Raw genomic sequence first — 26,028 nt, forward strand, 5'->3', positions numbered from 1 at the left:
ATAGCACTTAGACTTATATATCATTTCATAGTGCTTTATAGCCCTCTCAAAGCAGTTTACAATGTTAGCATATTTCCCCCAACAATCTGGGTCCTCATTTTGCTGACCTCGGAAGGATGGAAGGCTGAGTCAACCTTGAGCTGCTCAGAATCAAACTCCTGGAGTGAGCAGTGAGTTAGCCTGCAGTACTGCATTCTAACCATTGCGTGACAACAGCTCCTGCTATTGCTAAACTGTCTCTTCCCTTCCCTGCTGTGATTACTGACTACTGCTAGCACTCTTCCCCCTAATACCATATAGCATGTTGTTGCTCTCCCCTCCCACAACAGACTTTCCACTTTTCCCATCAAAATGTATCTCCACACTACTTAGCCTGCCAACAAACTAAACAACAATACTTGGCAACCCATCAGGGTTTATTCAAGAAACATAGTCTGTTTTCCAATCGTCTCTGAGATCACTATGAAAAGACATTCACCCTTAAAACACTGAAGATGCTACAGTGTCCACCTGAAGTGTGGAGTGTTTCCTCCATTTTTTGTTTTCTTTGGTGGTCACCTATGTGCTCGGGTTCCAATTTGAACTTTGTTTGGCACCACTGATCTACAGAAGGCACCACTGTCAATATAAATTCATAAAAGAAGGCATTCCTACTTCGTGCCTGATTTTGGACATCATCTCAACATTTGATTGGCTGCTAGAGTGAGAACCTTTGACCAACTGTACCATCCAACTTGGCACTGACTGTCCTGGTTGGAAGAAGATTTATGAAGTCTCCAGAAGGATGCTTCCTGGCCCTGTTGAAGAGACCAAAGTGCAGAACTGTTCTACCACTGAACTAAAAACTAAAATCTCCAAGTGTTCTTTTACTAAGTGAAGTTTTCAGAAAGGAATGATTGTGCTAGAGCTACTGCTGTCAGAAGCCACTGGATTTAACTGGAATCAACTTATTGTAAAATATGTAATCTATAATTTTCTTTAATTATTGTACTTAATTCCCATCCCTTTCTTTCCTTTAACTTATTTTAATAGGTTATTTTGTTTGTTATTGTATTACTACTGGATATTTTTCCTTATATGTTATTTTATGCTGGTGGTGGTACAGAATAAATCTATCTTTGTAAAATTTCACTCTGGCGTATCATAACAATAAAAGCAATGTTCACTATTTGTAAACCCTTTGAGAGATTTAATTCAAATGATTAAAAGGTCTGTGACCAGATAAATTAATAAATTCAGCATGTAGGGTACTTTATAATGAGCAGCTGTTTAATTCCCATCAATATATTGGATGTGGCAACTGAAATAATTATTCTGTTCTTCCTTACATCCATTGCTATTGGTTTGGTTTTTGCAAAAACAGAGCACTATAATTTCATTGTTATTTATAATTTCATGGTCTAATGTTCACATTTTTTCTATGACTGTGCAATCACACATGGTATTGAATAAATATCTGAAATTGTTAAAATTTATTATAACATTATCAAACTCACAAACATACTCAGGACTTTTTAGGCTTGAGCATGCATTTAATTTTATTGGAAGTTTAATTGGCATTGTTATTGGGGGTTTTTAGTATCTCTTGAATGAATACCTTATTTGGGGAAATTATTCATTATTTCTCAATATTTAGATGCAGAATGTAAATTCTTGCTTTTCTTATTCACTGAGGAGTAATAAAGAAGCAGATTGCCCATGAAAAGGAAAGCAGTTAAAACAGCTCTATTTTCCAAATAGTTTTCAAGAACCTAGGTTATGGCTTAGGCTGTAGACATCTATGAATTTATTTTATCAGAATGGTTGCTGGATCAAACCAAAAGCCCTCTTAGATCAGATATTTAGTGTAATAACATAGAATAACAGAGTTGGAAGGGACCTTGGAGATATTCTAGTCCTACTTCCTGCTCAAGCAGGAGACCCTATACCATTTCAGATGAATGGCTGTCCAGTCTCTTCTTTAAAACCTCCAATCATGGAATACCCACAACTTCTGAAGGCAAGCCATTCCTCACCATTAGGAAATTTCTCCTTAGTTCTAGGTTGCTTTTCTCCTTGATTAGTTTCCACCATTGTTTCTTGCCTTCTGGTGCTTTAGAAAATAAGTTGACACCCCTCTTCTTTGTGACATCCCCTCAAATATTGGAGCATTGCTATCATGTCTCCCCTAGTTCTTCTTTTTTTTTTTTTATAAACAAATTTTATTGATTTTTTTGTTTTATCCCCCCAAAATAAACAAACATACAATTATGGCATAATACAATTAATTAAAAAAAAACAAGCTATAAAAACCTCCCATTCTAAGATGCTCAGTAACCTCACAGGAACACATTCCCTCTCTTCAACCTACTTCCCTCCTTCCTTCTACCTCCTTCCCTCCTCTCCACCCTCTCAACCACTCTACTCTACACATCCCCCCTCCTTTCCTCCTCCTCTTCCAAATGTGGTCCTGTAGGTCAATCGAGCCTCCATTCTTATACTAAAAAACCTCCTATTCTAAAATGCTCAACAGCCTCACAGGACCACATTCCCTCTCTCCAACCTACTTCCCTCCTCTTTCTATCTCCTTCCCTCTTCCTCTCCCTCTCAACCACTCTATTCTACAAATCCCCCCTCCTTCCCTCCTCCTCTTCCAAATGTGTTCCTGGAGGTCACCCGAGCCTCCATTCTTATCTCACTACCATTCTAGTATACCAAAATACATAAAAAATCCCTTTCCCCAACCCCCCCAGACTTCCCAGAACTGGTTACGGGATTAAACACTCATCTTCCTAAGTCTACATAAAACTGCCCAATATAAACTAATGTAATATAAACATACTTTAACTCTTTAAAAAAAATAATAATAATCAAATATAAACTACAATAATCTAACTACATATAACCAATCCATCTTCACCAATCCCTTAATCTTAAAAAAAAGAAAAGAAAACTTTGCCTTCTCTTCAATTCTTAGTTTTAAATCACCAATTATATATCATCTTATCAATATATCATAATATTTTATAATAAACAGTAATCCCTCTACCCCTTAATATACAATGCTAAAATTTTCCATTTATAGTATTTTTTTTTTCAAAAATCCCTTATAATTCCACAACACCACCATAATAACCATTAAAATATAACCAATCCATCTTCACCAATCCCTTAATCTTAATAAAAAAAAGAAAAAAAAACTTTGCCTTCTCTTCAATTCTTAGCTTTCAATCACCAATTATATATCACCTTATCAATATATCATAACATTAATAAACAATAATCCCTCTACCCCTTAATATATAATGCTATAATTTTCCATGTATAAGTATTTTTTTTTCAGAAATCCCTTATAATTCCACAACTCCACCATAATAACCATTAAAATTCAAAACACTTTTAAAATTACATCCCACAATATAAATTGATGCCAGTTACCATATAACTAAAGTAACCACTAAAGTTATTTCTTTAAAATTACATCCCAAAGTACCTTATCAATATATCCCCTAGTTCTTCTTTTCACGAGACTAGACATACCCAATTCCTGCAACCATTCTTCATATGTTTTAGCTTCCAGCCCTCTAATCATCTTTGTTGCTCTTCTCTGCACTCTTTCCAGAGTCTCAATATTTTTTTTATATTGTGGTTTCCCACAGTGGCCAACAAGATATCTTTAGGATATGAGTACATTTTCATATTGTGTTGGAAACAATCCATTTAAAAAAAAATACCCCTTTAAATGAAGGAAACTGTTTCCCAAGGATTGTTTTTATCTTATTTGTTTCCTTAAAATGCAGCCAATTAGACTGGGGACAGATTTTGTTGGGTAGTTGTGTGGCATGGTTACAGTGACAGAGACCATAGTAGAAAGCCATATCTTGTGGATTCCATCAGTTGACAATGTTTCAGGCAAGGGACCTGAAGTGTGTATTACTAAACATTTAGGATGCTTGAGTTACGGTCAAAAAGACTTTCTCTCTCTCTCTCTCTTCTTAATGAAATCAATGAAATAATCATCATATTAATAAGCAAACTCCACCTAAGAGACTAAAATAAGCCAAAATTCCTTGAAGCTACCTGCAAAGCAATGCAGTCTGTTAATGAAGAGTGAATTTCTATATCATCTTTCAGTTACATTATTGCTTCACTTACATCTGAAGTACTTATTTCAGATATAAATCACTATTTGTTGAAGCAAACAACATTTAAATTCCTGACACTTTATCATGATGTCCTTGGAGTACAGTAATATAGATGGAGCCATTACGTACACTAACAACAGAATATATTTTATTTAAGGCTTTCGTTACCTTTGATTTATATTGTTGTTTTGAATAACTTTCACTTTTCTGTAAGGCAACACGACATATTGTTGGATGGCGAATGTGCTTTCATTTGATTTACATTAACATTGGACTCTCACCACAGGGTTTTTGCATTTTATTAATTTGCAAAATATTTGGAGCTTATTTTTTATTTTTATTTTTATTTTGAATAGAAATATCCAGATAATATCTTCCCTGATTATTTATTTATTCACTTTGCATCAGTGTTGTTTTCATGCCAAGTTACACACAGCAACAATGTATCAGATTACGGAGAAGGGTGGCTGATATCTGGAAAAAGACTATTTGGTAACACACAATTTTTAGTTGAAAGCCTTTTTTAAAAAGTTTGATGAAATTATAATGACTGTGGAAAATATTCAGATGCATGTAGCTCTTGATGAATTAGATTCACAAAAGGAATGTGATCTGAAAGTTGCAGACACATTGGAAAGAGTTATGGACTGTATAGACCAGGGGTAGGCAACCTTGGCTCTTTTATGACTCGTGGACTTCAACTCCCAGAATTCCTGAGCCATGCTCAGGAATTCTGGGAGTTGAAGTCCATGAGTCATAAAAGAGCCAAGGTTGCCTACCCCTGGTATAGACTTAGAACTAACTGAGTTGATTGCATACACCTCCCTGAAGTTCAGGTTTGCATTCTTTTACAACAGCAGAAGATTGATTGAATAGAGAAGTGATAAATTGGTTTTCCCTAGGAGAATTGAAGAAGATTGGGGAATGGATTATCATACTTAATTGGAAACCATTTTCATCTGTTAGGAAGATAGGCCGATTGTGGAGATTAAATTTATCATATTTAAACAGAAAACAATTGACAAGTGATGATATTAAGAAACAAACATGGATAATTGATCTAGGCCAGGCATGTCAAACTGCCGGCCCATGGGCCGGATGCATCATGCTGAAACCGAGCCCACCCCATTGCTGGCAATGGGGAAAAAGTCGCAATACGTTGCGTGATATCACGTGATGTCATGAGTTTGACATGCCTGATCTAGGCTGAATTATTTTTAACTCTTGGAATGATTTGGGATAGATAAGAAGCCATGGTAATTTTCTATGAGTTGATTACAATAACAATTTGTTAACAGAGGGTTTTGAAACTTTAACCTTGCCTTATTATTATTATTCATGTAAAGTATTTTGTCATTAATATAGTATATAGATGACAGGTCAATAATTTGCAGATAGAATTAGTAGTTTAAAAAATTGAGGGGGCTGTTTTGCAAAGGGTGAGAAACTAATATTGTAGTAATGTATTAATCAGTATTTAACTAAGGGAGATAATACGGATATATGTGATGGGTTTTTTTAATGCACTTTTTTCAATGCCTTGTTTGCTTTGTGTTTATCTTTGTTTTGTTTTATTCTTGGTGCTTTGTATTTTAACTTTTTTTCAAATAAAATTTTTAAAAAAGCTTTTATTCATAAACACAGAAATGGAATCATAGGAATGGATGGGAACTTGGAGGTCTTCTAATCCAACTTTCTTCCCAAGGCAGGAGATCTTATACCATCTCAGACAAGGTCTCCTGCCCCAGACAAGGCCGGGGGTTGGACCAGAAGACTTCCAGGGCCCCCTTCCAGCCCTATGATTCTATGTCTTTGTTCCAGTCAGCTATTAGGAAATGAAAGTTAATGTTTTCAGTATATACATTGCTTACATTTCCTATTGAATGAACAAATGTGGCATTTTCTTGTGCAGGTTATATAATGAAGTAGCAGGAATTTCTAAGAAAACTGGTTTAATGTGAGCAAGTAGCCTGCTGATGGAGTTAATATGTGTTCCTGCTTGGTAACAATGGCCAAAAGCTGAAGCTAAACCAATTATGAGAACAATGAAACTTTGATTGCTCCACTGTGGTGTTCCACAAGATTTGGTCATCTCTCCTATTTAATATGTATTACGAAAACACTGGGACAAATATCCAAAGGTCTGGAGCTATCATCGGTTCATGATGATACTTGATTATATATTTCCATCCCAAGCCAAGCCAGAGATTGTGAGGAAAACTTTAACCTGTGCCTGGATGCCATGAAAAGGACATAGAACCGGGCATTAGTCTTATTTGTATTAATTAAATCTTCACTCTTACTGTTCTTTCTATCTTGGGTTTCTATCAATAAAATTTTATGATAAATAAGTGGGTCTAAATCAGAGGTCTGAGTGTCTTCCCTCTTCAACCTGTTGGGCTGGTAACCAGAAATTATAGGCTTCACCTTTGCTGCTTTTTTCTCATAATTCAAGGACTCATATTCCTTAGTTACATCAACCATCATATGGGGGGGGACCCATGGTAGCTAAAGAAGGCCATGCAGCAATGTACTTCTGTCCCATAATGCTCATAAAATAGTTCGGGGGGGATGTTGATTTTTAGTTTTACTGATTTTGTTGCTGAATGTTATAACAGACTGATGTTTGTACCAATAATACATTAAAAAAAGCATGAGCAAACAACTGCAGGTATTCCTAATTTAATTACTGCCTTGGACAGTGATTGTTTGCAGTTACAACAGTGATGAAAAAGTAACTTGTGACCAATGTCTACATTTATGACCTTTTCAGCATCTCTCTCTCTCTCTGTCACATGTTCACCATTACGGTGAGTTAATACATGTTGTCCAACCTACTTTTCTTTTTCTATCCCTCACAGAGGGAAAATAGTCTTGAACAAGAAATTTCTTCCTGAGCTGCTTTGCTCCACAGCATAACAGCTCCCTAAAAAGTGCTAACTGCATGTTAACAAGCTCAGTAATTCAATCTTAATTAGCCAGCTGACAATCAATTTTTGCTTGCTTTCTAAGCAGCTTGTAGCAGGTGCACTAGACAAACAGCTGGTGCTAGCACATTCCTTTCTATGTGTATTCCTAATTGTATGCCTGCTTACTCTATTATAACCCATTCCTCACCAATGAATGTAAATTTTAAAAATCAATTCACTTCTTACTAATTATCCCAAGATTTGCATGAGCATTCCAAAGTGAGTGAGATGGGGCAAAGGCTACAAGATTTTATTTTTTTAGCCGACTTCCATGTGAGTTACATTCCAGAAAACGTCTCTGCTGTTTGTGCTCACCCCAAAATTTGAGACCATATAAGTCTGATTCTGCAAATCAAAGGAAAACTGAAGTAAAATTCTAAGCACAGTCACAGTTATGTGTCTCTTGGCTTAGCAACCATTTTGCTTAATCACCATGTTGCTGATCCCAACTGTGGTTGTTAAATGAGGACTAGCTATACCATCCAGGTTTAGTGCTTGTTTCATCCAGCATGTGATATATTTATTTTTTTATTTATGAAATGTATTTGCTGTCCATCTCATATCCAACAACCTTGGGAGGCTTACAGCATAAAAACATTAAAGCACTAAATTTTAATTAGTCAATCACCTCCAATAAGAAGCTCCCCCAAGCTTTTTTCATATACCCATATGAAAAAAATAATAATTACCTCCAAGTGATTACATTATCTGCAGTCAAACCCTGTGAAGCTGGTGACCAGTCTCTCTCATCCCTTAAGAAATGTTGTCCATTCCTCCATGACAACCTGCTTCAACTCACTAACATTCAAGGATTTTCTAGCATGAACTAGTTGATTCGAGTCCTGTCACATTTCTATAGCATTGAGGTTTGCCCTTGAACTGGTCATTCTAAAACATTGACTTTATTCCTCTTCATGTCTTCTCTTGTAGGTTCTTAGAATATGGTGCAGTGCACTGCAGTTTTCCTCAGAAATCCTTATTTCTGATGAAGCAATGATTTGAAAACCAGCCATCAACACACCCCAATCAACATCTAAAAAGCTACTTACAACAGGCACTATAAACATCACACACAGAACAGCACAAACTCTGCTAGAGAGAAGATCCCTGAAGATGGGCTCCAGTACAAGTCTGGGAGCTCAGAAGAATAAAGCTCTGATCCTGGTGATCAACCCAGATTGGATCCTACAACATTATCCTGGGACAAGTATATTCACCTTTTTTTGTGAGAAGTAATTATATCCATGTAGCCCCAAAAGTTCACCTTTTAACTCATTGATCTATGAAACATTTCTCCTTCTACCAGAGTGTTTGACGGGATTGTTCACTCAGATTCTCATTATTGTCACTTGGATATTTGAACTTATTTTGACCTCACTGTTTTACTCAAACCTGCAAGACAATGCAGGAATAGAGGAGTGCTAAATAAATCTCTATCTCTAATTTGGTATTTTCAACCAGAAATTAACAGGTTACTTGCAACTGAACACAGGGAAGTAATACCTGATTTCTGCTCCCCCTAATTGCACATCCCAATTGTGCTCTTAAAATCAGGTCAAGTCATCACGTCAGAAACACTGTCAGAGGGAACATTTTCTCTCTATTATAAAGTTATTGGTGTTATGTACCGGGGGGGGGGGACGTAATAGGCCTATCTCATAAAGAAAAGGACCCCAGTTTGAAGAAAAACAGTGTGCCTGCAATAAGTCTTCCTTGATTCTGAGTACTCTAAGAGTTTGGGAATAAAAATTATATTTTAAAAACTTAAGGATGACTTTTTTTAACATGTATTTTAATTTTATTCAAAACAAAGTTAAAATATAAAATACAAAACTCAAAAAAAAAAAAATCCAAAAAAGAAAAAACACACAAAACAATCAAAACATTTCAAAAGGTGGATCAAAAAAAAAAGAGCAACACATATATACATATTATCAACCCTAGTTGAATACTGATTAATACATTATGACATTAGTTCCCACCCCTTGCGAAACAGGCCCTCCCAAAATTTTTAAACTACTAAATCTATTTGATCTGTTTTCTATATATTCGTAACAAATAAGCAGGAATAATAATAATAATAATAATAATAATAATAATAATAATAATAATAATAATAATAATAATAATAATAATAATAATAGTTTCAAAATTTTCTGTTAATAAATTTTATTGTAATCCACTTGTTTATCACAACATCTTAGAAAGTTTATCACAACATCTTATATATCCAAAAATCATCTGATTCAGTCTAAGGGTGACTTTTCTAAATGAAGATTGGGAAACATCTCCTTCAACTCACAAAGCAATATCTGCATAAAGTCATGTTCTCAGAGCCATGAACTCTTCCTGGGCCATTTGTTAGTCAGATCAATATGCTTTCACAGGTTTATGATAGTTTAATAACTATCATCAGCAGAACTGATACTGTGTGTCAAGCCATGTGTATTTGGCAAGACCAAGGAAGCAACTAATAGAGAGAATCTATCTTTGTGGTCACTGACTTAATGGTACATCATCATCATCATCATCATCGGTGCCAAATAGAAAGGAAAAGACAACAGAGTGGAGACAACAGATCTGAGAGCTAAATCCTTGAGCTACCACCACCATCATTCATTGAACCTGGTGACCAGAGAGATGCACTAGTTTCAAGTGAAGTACACACCCCACCACCACCAAAGTTGAGTCATACAAAAGACACTGCAAACAATGAAAAAGGAGGATATATAGACCAACATGTAACATAAACTGTTGGTTGCTCACAATAAAATATTAATAGTGGCTGTGATTGATGTTTAACCATCTTTTATGGAAGTGCTGTTTTTACATGTAAAACATCTAAACAGAGCCATCAAATGGATTTTCCCCAGAAAAATAACCATTTTATACTTTCATTCAGGTGTGGTATTTTACCGGCAGCTGGCCAGCTTCTAAAGAAGAAATACTGAATTAATCTTAATATATAGAGTTCTCATGGATGTGAAAGTTGGACCATAAGAAAGGCTGAGCACCAAAGAATTGAGGCCTTTGAACTATGGTGCTGGAGAAGACTCCTGCAAGTCCCCTGGACTGCAAGGCATTCAAACCGGTCAGTCCTAGAGGAGATCAACCCCAACTGCTCTTTAGAAGGCCAGATCCTGAAGTTGAAACTCAAATACTTTGGCCACCTAATGAGAAGGAAGGACTCACTGGAGAAGGGCCTAATGCTGAGAAAGATTGAGGGCAATAGAAGAAGGGGACGACAGAGAATGAGGTGGCTGGATGGAATCACTGAAGCAGTAGGCGTGAACTTAAATGGACTCCAAAAGATGGTAGAGGACAGGAAGACCTGGAGGAATCCATGGGGTCGCGATGGGTTGGACATGACTTCGCAATTAACAACAACATAGAGTTCTCATTTAGCATCCTCAAAAACTCTTAGCAACAGGAAACTACCAAGATACCAAAATCTGGAAAAAGCAGAAGAAAAGGGAACTCTGCCAGAATGACTGCTGGTAATACTAGGATTGGGGCAGTTGGGAGGAGATAGGGGAGATCACAAAGGAGGGTGGGCAAGGGTGTTGATTTGGGAATTTCTAAAGCCTAGAGACTTCCGGGAATGAGAACTTCTTGGTTGCATTTCCCAATTCAGGAAGGAGAAAATGCCCTATGCTCCTCCCTTTCACCGTTGGTATTAAAGTTTGTGGCACAGATACCAAGACTGGAGTGAAGCAGCTTGATCTGAAACTGCCTGGAGCACAACTACTCAAGCAACATATTGAAAGAAAAGTTGCAAAGAATGGCAACCATGGGTTTTCCATCCATCTTGCTGGGACTCGGTCTACTGTACTTATCTGCAGCACAAGGTGAATGATGGGGAGGACTGGGTGTACAATGTTTAACCTCTCTTCTTCCAAATTCTTCTGGTATGTCTTCTTGGTAGCTCCCATGAAAGCTGGAAATCAGTTCCGCAAGCTGAATGGGCCTATCATTGAAATCTTTACAAATGGTGTTACAAACTAAGGTGAGCAAAGAAATCTCTTATTATTTTAATCTGGCACTTTAGGAATGCTGTTGGTCTGCAGCCTTCAAGCTTGTTAATTAAATATTCTCTTCATCTTGTAAGTTTCTAGATTGTTGGGGGGGCTCTCATCGTTTTGGATTGCATGTTTTCCACTGCTTGCTTCTGCCTTCTCTGAAAAGAGAATGTGCATTCCATCAGGCCAATAACATAAAGAAGAAAACATGAGGTTGAGATATATAGACACATTGGCAAGCAATATATAACAGAATAACAGAGTTGGAAGGGATCATGGAGGTCTTCTAGTCCAACCCCCTGTTCAGACAGGAAACCTTAGACTATTTCAGACAAATGTTTGTCCAATCTCTTCTTAAAAACCTCCAGTGTTTTTAGGAGCATCCACAACTTCTACAGGCAAGTCATTCCACTGATTAATTGTTCTAACAGTCAGGAAATTTCTCCTTAGTTCTAGGTTGCTTCTCTCCTTGATTAGTTTCCATCCATAAGCAGGTACACCTGCTTTTAGGTGCTTTGGAGAACGTCAACCCCTATATTTTCAGTTTGACTGAGTTTAAAATCTCTCAGGCCAGATAACTGCAAAGTATTATAAATAGGTATTAAATAAGATTACTTTCTGTATTATTGTTGAGAAGTCCTGGAAATCAAGGGAAAGGCAAATATTGTCCCTATGTTCAAAACTGTGGGGAGAGCAGGGTCCATGAAGCGCCAAATATCAAACTGACATTAATACCTGAACCAGTTCATAAAATATTTTATTTCCAATCAAGTGATTACTGGATACCAGCAGGAGTTTGTCAAAAATAAGTCTTATTAAACTAACCTCTTTTTTTTAATTGGATAACTTCCTTAGTAGATTTTGGGAATGCTGTAGATATAGACTGTTGGGCAGGGGCCATTCAGAAGGGATTCTGCAAGCAAGATCTTTTGCCAAAAGTGTCATTAGAAATTCTATTTCTCACTGCAAATATAGATATCAAAAATGGCAATCACTTACATGTCAAAGAGAATGGCTGTATATTATTAATGGACTATATAATGAAAAGAGCCAGTAGTGGTTAAGGCACCAGTCTAGAAACTGGGAGACCATGATCTCTAAATTTATGCATTGTCACAACTGGGGGGGGGGGGAGCATTTAAAGAAGAAATTGTTTTTCAAGTAATAATCAGCATGGACAGAAGAGCAACAAAAAGGAAAAAATGCAAAGCTCTCAATGAAGGTAATAGCACTAAAGGAGAAGCAGCAATCACTGTAGAACTGATATTCAATGAGAAATAGTATTTGAGCAGTATTGAAGGAATATCCTGGACACCCCTTGGAGGATAGGGATAGGATAGCATGCATGCTGTGGTCTTTAGGGGTAAGAACAAGTTTAATATATGCTCTGCGTAAATCCTACCAATAACCTGAGATAATATATGCTTTGGGTAAACCATGTGGGGGATACTGGCACGTCCACTTTTGTGGAGTTGGGAGTTCAATAAAAGGAGGGAGAACAAAAAAGGGGCCTGAAAATCCAGCATTTGTACAATCATAATTTGTACGATCAGGCAGGGGAAGGAGGAAAAGGAGAAGGAGAAAGAAGGAAAAGAGAAAGGGATTAACAACCCAGCCTTTATCTAAAAAGTATCAGGTAGGGAGGAATGAAGAATGTTGTAACTTTCCATCCAGTCTTCTTGGTGGAATTGGTGGTAGACAGAACCTCCTGAAGTTCATGAAATGATAGAAAGAAAGGCAGAGATCCCCACCATTAGCTTCTTACTGACACTATTCATCTTCCTGTTTTGCTCAGGAAGATGTTGTCCTTCCTGAAACCACCATTCTAACGCTGAGGAGTCAAACCAGTTCAGAGGATAGTCACTAGTGTATTGCTTCTTTGCTCTGGACCAACTTATTTGGTGAAGCCAGTTGGTTTTTCCAGAGTGTGAAATCAACCCACAAGAGGCAGCTAGCACAATCTCTGAATGCTCTGTATTGGCACTAGTAACCGGCCACTAGATAGATCCCAATAGATTCTGTGATCTAAGGATGATAGGCTAGTGCCAGGGCAATTTTATTGCAAAAAGGATTGTATTAAATAAAATACAAGTAGTCCTCTCTTAATTACTTCAGTTGGGATTAGAATTTCCATCACTAACTAATGAGGTCATAAAATGCAATGTCATATGACTGCATTGCTTTGTGATAACAGTTCTGGCACTTCTCAATGGCCATCATTGTCAATCGCATGCTGTCATTAAGCAACAGCATCATGAAGTCTCCATTTGAAATCTCCTGCCAGCTTCACAGGTCTCCTCTGATTTTTTTTCCCAGTTATCCTATTCTTGCAGCATCCACATTCTTCTCTTTACATAAATAAAGATAAAATTCTATTTTCTTATACCAGTGTTGGATTTATACAAACTAAAAGCATTCCAGAGCCACATGGGTGTGGTTACCCTAGATCAGCGGTGTCAAACTGCCAGTCCATGGGCCGGTTGCATCATAAGGAGGCTGCACCCACCCCAGCAATGCAAAAAAAAGTTGCGATACGTCGCGACACATCACATGACGCAGCACGTTTGACACCCATGCCCTAGATAAAAGGGAAATTGCAGCCATTTACCTAAACTCCCAGTTTGGGAGAGAGAGGGAAGGAGGGGTTTTCTGCTCTGTCCCATTCAGATTCCAAAGATGTGATGGCAGTTGAACTATTAGCCCTAGTTGTGGCAGGCTTGTGGTATATATTTGTGTCGGACACCTTGCTACAATAGCTTGTAGCTCAAAAACTTCCTTGTATAAGCTGAAAAATTGTGGCTATCTATACAATGCTAAAATGCTCCTGTTTGTCTGTGTGAAACCTTTCACTAGGCAAAACAGTACATGGTAGGGCAACAGTTTTTGAACCATGTCCAAAATCTGAGACCCATGACTTCTGCAGAATTGAAATTTGGCAAATTCTGTAAAACATTTGAATGACATAAAAAATATTATTAAACATTTTATGATATAATCAAAATGTAATCAAACATTTCCTGTTTCCTGATCTTTGACTGACTTATACAGTTTAACATGAGCTACTTTCAAGGCAGCTACATCTCTGAGTATCACTCTGAATTTTCAACAACCCTTTCAGTATATTAGTAGCTGTGCTATTGTTGAAGGCATTAAGGAATCTGGGAAAGAAATATCACTGAAATAATGACTCAATGGGTCACAAGTTGCCTAGTCTCAACTAAAACCAAAATATGATCCTGGAGTGCATTGCCCTATCTCTCCCCTCATAGCATGTCCTACCAGCCCAAAAAACAGAAATTCACTAAATATAGTGTGCATAGTCACCCTATAATTTAAGATATCAAAATTAACAAAATTTGATGAGACCGCAACACCTCTCGAGATTTTCAGTGATCATGCATGGAATTTCACAATACAGAGAATCGGGAATTTTATAGAAAATCTCTTAAGATCCTACATGAGAATGCAAAAATCTTCTAAGATCTCACAAGAGAAGGACAAAGTTGTCCAAAAGCCAGAAAATAATAGCTACTGGGGATCAAGTTCAAATATTAATTTATATAGATGTTAGATCTATTGGCATGTCAATCTAAGTGTAACATGCAATCAACCCAATTATTCCAAAAGCACTGTCCAATCTTCACTTGAGCTGATGTCTCTAGAGCAGGGGTGTCAAACTCGCAACATCACATGAAGTGTCGTGACATATCGTGACTTTTTTTCCATTGCCAGCAATGGGGTGGGTGCAGTTTCAGCATGACACATCCAGCCTGTGGGCCGGCAGTTTGACACGCCTGCTCTAAGCCTATCTAATAAACAATATTCCCAAGGAAGCTTACAATAGGCTTGCCTCAAGCCTGCCTTAATGAGCATTTTACTTCTTAGTTAAAGTGATAAATTAGTTAGCCATATACTAACGTTTATATTTTTATGTATTTAACCTTGTGTATTTTACAGTTTTAGCTTTTAAAATTACTAATGGTTTGTATTTCACTTAATAAAGGTTTGATTGACTCACTTTTAGGCATTCCAGTTGCACTGCCTGTCAAAATGTTCTAAATTATCTCAATTGCCCCATTTTTCTCCTTTGGGGAAGGCATAAATCAGCTGAGTAAAAACAACATAGTAAATAAATGAACTAAGGCTTGCAACAAAAGTGAAAAATAACAGAAAAGGCTTCTTTCAACATGTAAAAAACAAGAAAAAAGTTAAGGAAATGATTGGTCCATTAGTGGGAGAAAGTGGCAAGAAGAAACAGAGAGAAAGCAGAACTACTCAACTCGTTTTTTGCTTCCGTATTTACACAAAAGAAAAAACAGTCCAACCTATCAAAAACAGTACTGTAAAAAACAGATTAGAAACACAAGTTAAGATAAGCAAGAAAATGGTAAGTGAGCACCTATCCATCCTAGTTCAAATCACCAGGACCCGATGGACTACACCCCAGGGTTCTGAAGGAACTGGCAGATGTGATCTCAGAACCACTGAACTATATTTTTCAAAGATCCTGGAGCACTGGGGAACTACCAGAGGACTGAAAAAGAGCTGGTGTAGTTCCCATCTTCAAAACCGGAAAAAGTAATGGATCCAGGAAACTACAGACCTATCAGCCTGACCGCAATACCTGGGAAGATCTTGGAAAAGATAATCAAGCAATGAATCAGCAAACACCTAGAGGCAAACAAAGTCATTACCAAAAGCCAACATGGTTTATCAAAAACAGATCATGCCAGACAAATCTTATTGCATTCTTTGACCAGGTGACAAAATTAGTGGACCAGAGGAATGCTGTGATATAATTTACTTGGACTTCAGTAAGGCATTTGATAAAATAGACCACAACCTACTACCTGATAAGATAGAAAAATGTGGGTTAGACAGCATCACCACCAGATGGATTTGTAGCTGGCTGACCGGCCGTACTCAGCGTGTAGTTATCAATGGAACTGCATCTACATGGAGGGAAGTGTGTAGTGGGGTGCCCCAGGGCTCTCTTCTGGGCCCAGTGCTCTTCAACATCTTCATCAATGATTTGGATGAGGGGATAGATGGGGAACTCATAAAATTTGCAGATGACACTAAGCTGGCAGGAATAGCCAGCACTCCAGAAGATAGGCTTAAGATACAGGAGGACCTGGACAGATGTGAACATTGGGCACTATCTAACAAAATGAAATTCAATGGTGAAAAAAGTAAAATTCTACATTTAGGCAAGAAAAACCAAATGCACAGATATAGTATAGGTGGTACCTTGCTGAATAGTAGCAACTGTGAGATGAACCTTGGAGTCCTAGTGGACAATCACTTAAATATGAGGCAGCAGTGTGCTGCAGCTGCCAAAGGAGCCAACACATTGTTAGGCTGCATTAACAGAGAATAGAATCAAGATCACGTGAAGTATTAATACCACTTTACAATGCCTTGGTAAGGCCATACTTGGAATACTGCATCCAGTTTTGGTCACTACGATGTAAAAAAAGATGTTGAGACTCTAGAAAGAGTACAAAGAGCAACAAAAATGATTAGGGGACTGGAGGTTAAAACATATAAGGAACGGTTGCTGGAATTGGGTATGTCTAGTCTAATGAAGAGAAGGACGAGGGGTGACATGGTAGCAGTGTTCCAATATCTCAGGGCCTGCCACAAAGAAGAGGGAGTCAAGCTATTCTCCAACACATCTGCAGGCAGGACAAGAAGCAATGGATGGAAACTAACCAAAGAGAGAAGCAACCTAGAACTAAGGAGAAATTTTCTGACAGTTAGAATAATTAATCAGTGGAACAACCTGCCTCCAAATGTGAATGCTCCAACACTGGAAGTTTTTAAGAAGAGACTGGACAGCCATTTGTCTGAAATGGTATAGGGTTTCCTGCTGAGCAGGAGGGGGTTGGACTAGATGACCTCCAAAGTCCCTTCCAACATCATTATTATTATTATTATTATTATTATTATTATTATTATTATTATTATTATTATTATTATTATTATTATTATTATTATTATTATTATTTTAACTGTAATACCTGCAGGGAAGTTCTAGAGATCCTGACTACTATATATCTTTTTTCTTTGGGGAAAGTTGAGGAAGCTGAAAAAATAATGTTTGCAGATATACTAACTGAGAAACTTGCCAGACAGAAAGACTAGCAAGATGGAAAGAAAGTTCAGAAGAACAAGCTCACTAGAGTCCTAAATAAGCTCATGGGTTTGAGGTTCTAAATGCAGGAGGGATGACTATTTAAAGTGTCAGACTTTTGTGCACATACAGTATATTAACAACAATTGTAAATGTTGATTTCTGATACACTGCAAAACTGGGATCAAATGCTTATCAATCTGTTTGGTGTGGGAAACCATTTGTGGTGCTTGTGTTAACAAAGATTTTACAATAAGCAATAACATGTTTGTTTAATTGCTTTAACACAGCATATTATCTAAACAAAACTTTTATATTACATCAGTCTGGTTCAGATGATGGATGTTTCATGAGTTATGTGACTCAAGATTATGAGATCCATTTTGCTGCACATTGCAAGGGGTCACTAAGAAGCCTGATGTTTCTTCTCTTCCCTGTACAGAATGTGGACAGCCTAGAAACTCACGAATTGTTGGAGGCCAGGATGCCACCCCAGGGAAATGGCCCTGGCAAGTGAGCATTCTCCGGAATCTGCAACCCATTTGTGGGGCCTCAATTATAAATGAACAATGGATACTATCAGCCGCTCATTGCTTCTATAAGTATGTATCAGATACTGTATGTTGTTGAAGGAAAAGTCTTCATCAGGGTCCAGTCGAAGCCGGGAATAAACAACATGGTGACTGCTTTAGAGAGAAGGTTGTAGTTTATTAAGGAGGAGAGCCAGACAGAAAGATGGCTCTGGAAGAAAAAGGAGGCAGAGCACATGTAGGGAATCGGTTTTTATACTCTCTGGGGCTCTTGAGGTTGTTTCCTGTTCCTGTTCAAGGCTTTGCATTTCCTGTGTCATGTACTTTGACCTGAGTGTGAGTGTGCCCCTTTGGCATCTGTGGGTTAATCCTATTATGTCCTGTCTTAGAGTTTGGGTGGGGTATGTAGATTTTAATGGTCTTTGTCTTCTTAAGCTTCTAGCTGGGGGCCCCCAACCTTCCTGAATGGATTATCACATCTGCATTTCTACAGAGCTGGTTTCTGCTTGGGGTAGGGAGACTTGGGGCTATTAAGAAAAACTGGGCATGCTTTTCTGCCTCTTTAAGATCCTTTGAGGAAATATAATATTCTGCCCTTTTAATATTTCCTTCTTGGGGGGGGGGGATGACTTCCCACAATATGTTGCTAGGATTCTTCAAAAAAAGCTTCAGTTAAATTGCTAAATTGAACTAAAATTGCCCACCAGTGACCTGCAGTTTCAGCAGTGCCATGTTAGAGATGGGAGAAAACAGAAAAGCTAATTAATGAGTCAAGAAGCAAGCTAATAAAAGTAACTTGTTGTCTATTCATTGGGGTGGGAAGTATAGGTAAACTTCAATTGGAATCAGAATTTTGGTTGCTAAGGAAGGCAATTGTTAAGTGAGTTTCCTCCCCCCCCCCCAATTTTATCACCCATTTTGACATGGTTGTTAAGCAAATCGCTGTAGTTGAGAGAATCACATGATTGTTAAGTGAATTTAGCTTCCCCCATTGACTTTATCAGAAGCAGGCTGGGAAGGTCACAATGGTGATCACATGACTCAGGATGCTGCAACTATTGGAAATATTTGCTGGGTGCAAACACCCAAATTGAGAATTGGTAATTGTGTCAAGACCAGCCATAACTTATTTTTACAGTGCTAAAGGAATGGTTGCAAGTTCAAGACTACCCCAAAAATGCTTTTTCAAAAGACAACTGGACTTTGTTTTTCCTTGAAGATGTTTCTTTCTTCAGAAGTGTCTTGGATGAGAAGCGAAACATCTGTAGAAGGGGGGAGAAATAAAGTCCTGTTGCCTTTTGAAAAAGCACCTTTGGGATAACCATCACCTAGATGACTGAGAATCTCCATAGACAATGAGGACCACCCATATATAATATTTTTATAAGACTAGAAGGAATGCTTGATGATTTTGTTGCTGATAATGTAAAGTCTTAAAGTCAAATGCAAGCATTTTTGTATTTATACATCACTTTTATTATATTTATACGGTACATAGCTCAAGGGAATGAATGTATCTAGGTGAGTTGAGCTAAGAGAGAGTGACTGCCAGTCACCCAGTTGGCTTTCACACCTAAGGCATGACTACAAAAAGTGAGGATTGTGATGTCTTCTACTCTCAAAGGAGGTAAAGAACCCTTTAAAGAATTACTAGGGGTAAAAGGTTACATAACCTATAAGCCATCCTAGCAGTATATAATCTTGAGGCATGGTATTTTTTGACAGCTCAGCTAATAAGTTCGCATACCATAGTGTTTGGTTTTGGATTAACTTATTTATGTTTTTAGTGTATACAATTTGTATCTTTTATGATTGCAAGCCACCCAAAGTTACCCTGTGGTAAAATGGACGGCCAATACATTTTATAAATAAATACATAATAACCTTGGGGTTTTCTGATATTTCTCATTCAAGTATTAACCAGGCTTTAGCCTGCTTAATCATCAAGCTCAAACAAAGTCAGCCAAATGTTATTATTTGCTATGGCATGCAAAGATCAGACCAGATTCAAAAGATATAGTATGATAACGAGTAAAAAAAAAAATTTCAAACTTAGTTTAAATTTGATAAATTTCTATGGAGATCCTCAGTCATCCAAGTCATGGTTATCCCAAAGGTGCTTTTTCAAAAGACAAGTAGACTTTCTTTGGTTTTTTCCTTGAACATGTTTCACTTCTCATCCAAGAGGCTTCTTCAGTTCAGTTCAGTTAAATTTGATAGTGTTATGATAACCCATCTCACATTTAAAGTTATACTTTGGTAACTTTTTTTGAGATTTATAGGGGCTGCAACTAAGTTTTTAGATGCAACCCTGGGTTTTCACATGAGATTTAGATAGGATGACTATGATTGACCCTTGGCAAAAGTAAGGAGCTGGCCCTTGATTAGCTGGCGTCTCCATTTGAGTGCAGTGTGACTTTTGTGAACTGTTCCTTAATTTGGAGGGCAAGCTTTTGTATAAGTCACAGATGGCTTCAAAAGGGAACAAGAAGCCAAAGAGCTTTCCCACCATCACTATCCACCCATTCTGTCTAGACCACATAATTTTCTGCAAAGAAAAATCGCCCTTTTATGGCTACCAAATCTAGGCTGCAAACATCCAGAAGACTGCCAAAATCCCAAACTACATCTTTGCTGCTGTCTAATGACCATCCAGATGTGGCGAATAGAGGACAGTAGCCCTAACATTTTAAATATTCATTTTCTTTCGCTTTCTTTCTGCCACAAAATTGGGCATTTTTTCACAGATTCATTAAGCCCTTTCAGGAAAGGACTTGAGAACTGATTACAACTGCTGTAGGACAGAGCACTGATAAATAACACCTGGGTACATGTTCTCAAGAAAAAGAATGAGAGTTAGGAGAGAGACTCCAGTCCCAGGAAATATTGTTTTGGGGGTTCAAATTCATTTGATCCTTTAGCAAGGTGTCCATGGGAGGAGTAAGAAGGAAGTCAAACTGAAGACTGGCTCTTCCCCCAGTTGTTAGTTGAGCCCAATATAGGTGCAGTAGTGTTTGGAGTTGCCATAATGCAGTGATGGCGAACCTATGACAAGTGTGCCAGAGGTAGCACTTGGAGCCTTCTCTGTGGCACGCGCATCATTGCCCCAGCCCCACCTTCCCCCACAGCCCCCTCCTCACCAGCACTCCCCCAAGGAGACTCATCCCCAGGTGCAGCCTGTGCGGAGCAGTGCAGCCTAGGACATTGTTATGTCCTGGGCCAGCAGGCACAGGCTGCAGCGATTGACCCAGGCAGACCATGTGGATGCCCGGGACAAGAAAGGCTGCTCCCAGCCTTTGCAATGATTGGCCAGCAAGGTATTCTGGGCCAGCAGGCACAGGCTGCAGCGATTGGCCCAGGAAGACCATGTGGATACCCGGGACAAGAAAGGCTGCTCCCAGCTTTTGCAATGATTGGCCAGCAAGGTATTGTGCAGGGGGGCTATAAAAGGGGGCCGCACCATTTTAAAACCTGTTCTGTTGGTGTTGCAATAAAGGAGAACTGTTGGAACTCATTGCTTCATCTCAATGCTTCTTTTCCTGAAACAGAACATTGGCGATGAGGGTGGGATGCCTGCAAGGCAAACAGATTAAGAAGCCAAGCTGACTCACCACAGGGGGGACTTGCAGCTCGGAGAAGTGTGGCTCCTGGAGACTCAGGACTCAGCCTGCCAGCACTGAGATGCTGGAGGTGAGCTCAGAAAAGGGGGCCCCTTCTCAATCTTTGCAACAGGAGGCATGGACGAAGTTCCTGGGCTGAAACAATGGCAAAGATAGGCCGGCTTTCAGAATTTGACACAGCTCACCCAGAACACTGGAGCTCGTACGTGGCCCGGGTAGAGAACTACTTCAGGGTGAATCAAATTCGAGAAGATGGCCTCAAAGCTGCCACGCTGCTGTGTGTGTGTGGGCAAGAGACCTTCAAGATTGCGGAGAATCTGGTCGCCCCAGCACCACTGGAATCAATCACCTACACAGACTTGAAGAGGATGTTTCGAGAGCATTTTGAACCCAAGCTCTCAGTGATTGCCTGGCGACACGCGTTCGAGCAGAGGGACCAGAGGCCTGGTGAGTCTGCAGCAGAGTTTGTTGCGGCCTTGCGACAAGCAGCTAGGACCTGTGAGTTCAAAGACTTGGAAGATAGACTGCGGGATCGGCTAGTCTGTGGCCTGCGAAGCCGGAAGTTGCAGCAGAAGCTCTTCGCGAAGGAAGGCCTCACGTTCCAAGATGCCCTGAGGGAAGTTTCAGCCGAAGAAGCAGCAGGCGGAGCTGTGAAGGCCTTGTGGCTCTCCAAGCCCCCTCAAGTTCCAGCCACCGTCCATCAAGAGGTTGCTCACGAAGAATCCGAACAGGATCCAAAATTGGAAGTGTACCGGCTGCATCAGACTCCAGGGAGAAGGCCTCATGGAGGGAAGGCCCAGCCAGCATCATCCCCTCAGTGCATCGGGTGTGGAGGCCGCCATCGACCCGCAGACTGCCATTTTTGCTCCGCCATCTGCAGGGCCTGTGGTAGGCAAGGCCACATTGCCTCCATCTGTTTGGGTCACCAGAAGGAACGTTACCCAGAAGAATTGCCTCAGAAAGGTACCAAGGTCCCCAGCCAGAACAGGGTGGGCTTCTGTGCATCACGTAGGAGCATTTTTAGAACGGGGGTCCACAGGCCACTTAGGAAAAAGCTTCACATCAATGTGAAGTTGCAAGGGGTCCCCTTGTCGATGGAGCTGGACACTGGGTCTGCTCTATCAAACATCTCCCTAGACACCTTTAACAAGGTCTGCAGCAGAAGCGGCCTACAGGTGAAACTCAGGCCATCAAACCTCATCCTCACAGATTTCCAAAATTCCAGAGTCAATGTGAGGGGGGAGGCCACACTCAAGGTGCAGCGTAGGAATTTTGAGGGGCTACTGGATGTAGTTGTGGTTGGGGGAGTCTCATTGGACTCAACTGGTTTGAGGCCCTGGGAATTCAGGTGACTGGAATACACAGCATGCAAACAACAGGCCTGGCTGGGGTCTGCAAGGAGTTTGCAGATGTGTTTAGTTCAGAACTTGGCTCCTACAAAGGCCCTCCTATTTCTCTGAGGCTAGACCCAGCCATAGCCCCCATCCGAATCAAGCAACGCAGGGTGCCCTTTGCTTTAAAGGGTAAAATAGATGCAGAGCTGGATAAACTGATTCAGCAGGTATCTTAAAGCCTGTGGACAGTAGTCCATGGGAAACGCCCATAGTTACACCACTGAAGGGCAATAGTGAAGTCCGAATCTGTGCGGACTACAAGTGCACGCTTAACAAAGTGCTGCAGCAGCATTCGTACCCAGTACCAGTGGTCAGTCACATTCTAGCCTCCCTCAAGGGGGGCCAGATCTTTGCTAAGCTGGACCTGGCTCAGACCTATCAACAATTGCCAGTTGATGAGGAAACGGCCGAGGCCCAAACTATAGTGACTCACAGGGGGGCATTCAAGGTAAAAAGATTGCAATTTGGAGTAAACTTGGCCCCTGGCATCTTCCAGAGTGTAATGGAGCGAACACTCCGAAATATCCCTGGCGTTTGCCCGTACTTTGACGATGTCCTCATCGCTGGGAATTCAGCTGACAATTTAGCCGAAAGGTTGAGAGCCGTTTTGCTACGTTTCCGCCAAGCGGGGCTGAAGCTTAAGCAAGACAAGTGCAAGATCAGGGTTACCTCCACAGAGTTTCTAGGATTCCGCATTGATGCTCAGGGCATCCACCCTGCTGAATCCAAGCTGCAAGCAATTCAGCAGGCCCCAAGTCCCAAATCCAAGGGTGAACTTCAGGCCTTTCTGGGACTGCTAAATTTTTACCACTCATTCCTTCCTCATAAGGCTGCAGTGGCTGAGCCGTTACACTGGCTCTTGGACAAACAGCCCCCTTGGCAGTGGACACAAGCACATGAAAAGAGCTTCAAAGAGGTCAAGGCCTTGCTCTCTTCAAATGCGGTCCTCGCGCACTTCAATGAGAACTTGCCAGTGTGCATCGCCTGTGATGCGTCCCCTTATGGGATTGGGGCTGTGTTAAGTCACTTGAAGGCTGATGGAACACAAGTCCCAATAGCATACTACTCTAGAACCCTATCATCAGCTGAACGCAATTATGCACAGATAGATAGGGAAGCCTTAGCCATAGTGGCTGGCATAAAGAAGTTCCATGACTTCGTATATGGCCGCCACTTCACGGTCTTTACAGACCATAAGCCACTGCTGGGGTTGTTCACAATGAACAAACAAACCCCACACATAATATCCCCACAAATGTTGAGGTGGTCTATCTTCCTGTCTGCTTATGACCATACACTGGTTCACAAGCCAGGCAAAGAAATGGGTAATGCAGATGGTCGCAGCAGGTTGCCATTACAGCAGATAGAGGCAGATCCAGCACCTGCCAACCGCATCCTATCTATTCAGGACTTGCCTGAATCTCCCCTCAGTGCTAGGGACGTGGCTGCAGAAACAACCACCGATCACACGCTAACACACGTGCTGACCTGGGCGTTGTCTGGATGGCCTGACATATGTCCAGGCTCAGAATTCCAGAGCTTCTGGCAGAGGAAGCACAAGATTTCCACCTTCAAGGGGTGTGTCCTATGGGGTAGCCGGGTAGTAATCCCAACCTCATTTAGGACTAGAGTCCTGCAGTCTCTGCATGAGGGACATCCGGGAATAGTCCGGATGAAGGCGTTAGCGCGCAGCCAACTTTGGTGGCCTGGGCTCGACAAAGACGTTGAGGCCCAGGTCCACGGGTGCACTGTTTGTCAACAGTCAAGGCCGGAGATGCCCCAGGCCCCAGTTCATAGGTGGGAGGAGACTCATACCCCATGGTCAAGGGTCCATATCGACTACGCTGGGCCCTTTCAGGGGCAATTCTTCTTAATTCTCATGGACAGCCATTCTAAGTGGCTAGAGGTCATGCCTGTGTCCTCCACTACCACTGCTAGGACCATCCAGGCCCTGAGAGGGATCTTCACCACACATGGACTTACAGATGTCCTTGTCTCTGACAAAGGGCCCCAATTCACGTCGTTTGAGTTCAAGGTGTTCCTCCAGGCCAACATGATCTGGCATGCCACATCTGCACCATTCCATCCAGCTTCCAACGGCCAGACTGAACGAATGGTGCACACAACCAAGGATGCCTTAAAGAGGATCACACACGGGACCTGGCATCACAGGTTAGTGGACTTTCTTCTTTGCCACCGCACCACATCTTGCACAGCTACTGGAAAGAGCCCAGCTGAACTCTGCTGGGGTCGCCGCCTCATCACGAAACTGGACAGATTACACCCAGACTGGGTGGCTTCACAGGTGTCACAGCCGCGGGCACCTAGGAGACTACAAGTGGGAGATCCGGTCTGGGCAAGGAACTATGGACCAGGACATCTCTGGGTCACAGCAGTGTATGCAAGGTCTCTGGGCCGCTGTCATATGAAGTGGCCTTGGACGATGGTTGCGTGATCCGATGTCACATTGACCAACTGCGCTGGAGGCTTCCCAGCAACTCTTCCGCTCCTAGCCCTGCTCTCAGGGGGGGGGAAGGACCACAATTACGATTGTGGACCATGGTCTCTCCAACATCCCCAGGCTTCAGCTATTGCTCCAAACAGGGAGTCCGCAGAAAGGGGGTTCACCATGGAGGCAGTTCCAGCCTCTGGCACTCAGGCCACTCCAGCTGCTGGTCTAGGGCTCGAGGGACAGGGCTCCCAAGAGGAATCTATTGGGGACTTTGGGAATTCCACCCCACCACTGCACTGAGGGAATTCCACCCCCCCAAAGAACCCTGGCTTGGATTTAGCAGATCCAGCCAGTCAGCAGCTGGGTGGGTCCCCTGGGTCTTTGGGGCAACAAAGTCCTGGTCTGCCTAGCCTGGCAGGCGAGCTGGCAGGCCAGGCACACACACTGGTCATGAGAAGATCAGGGCAGGCCAGAGGTCCTCCCAAATACTTACAAGACTATGCACGGTCCTTGTCAGTTCATGGGCAGGCCTAGTAGTCTGGGTTAAGCAATGCAGCTCAAGGGGAGTGGGGAGCATGGCGGTAACAAGACTGTAGTGTTGTGTATATATAGATGCAACGTAAGCAATGTAATGGAGTGTTGGAGTATTTAAAATAATAAGTGTGCCTTATTATTTTAGCCAAGGGGGGAGGGGTGTTATGTCCTGGGCCAGCAGGCACAGGCTGCAGCGATTGGCCCGGGCAGACCATGTGGATGCCCGGGACAAGAAAGGCTGCTCCCAGCC

At 40.8% G+C, this 26,028-nt stretch overlaps 1 protein-coding gene across 1 annotated transcript in view; it reads left to right on the forward strand.

Moving 5' to 3' along the window:
• Positions 1-12,285: 12,285 nt before the first annotated feature.
• The window catches only part of LOC107290096 (serine protease 27-like), a gene marked incomplete at its 3' end in the record, with an annotated part of 22,345 nt that continues 8,602 nt past the window's right edge, over positions 12,286-26,028 (forward strand). Inside the window, exons 1-2 of the mRNA XM_015818942.1 lie at positions 12,286-12,334; positions 17,691-17,850. Coding sequence (XP_015674428.1) covers positions 12,286-12,334; positions 17,691-17,850 — 209 coding nt within the window. The remainder of the gene's footprint in view (positions 12,335-17,690; positions 17,851-26,028) is intronic.

Source organism: Protobothrops mucrosquamatus, unplaced genomic scaffold, assembly GCF_001527695.2.
Source record: "Protobothrops mucrosquamatus isolate PMUCROS unplaced genomic scaffold, P.Mucros_1.0 scaffold825, whole genome shotgun sequence".
NCBI classification, from domain to species: Eukaryota; Metazoa; Chordata; class Lepidosauria; order Squamata; family Viperidae; genus Protobothrops; species Protobothrops mucrosquamatus.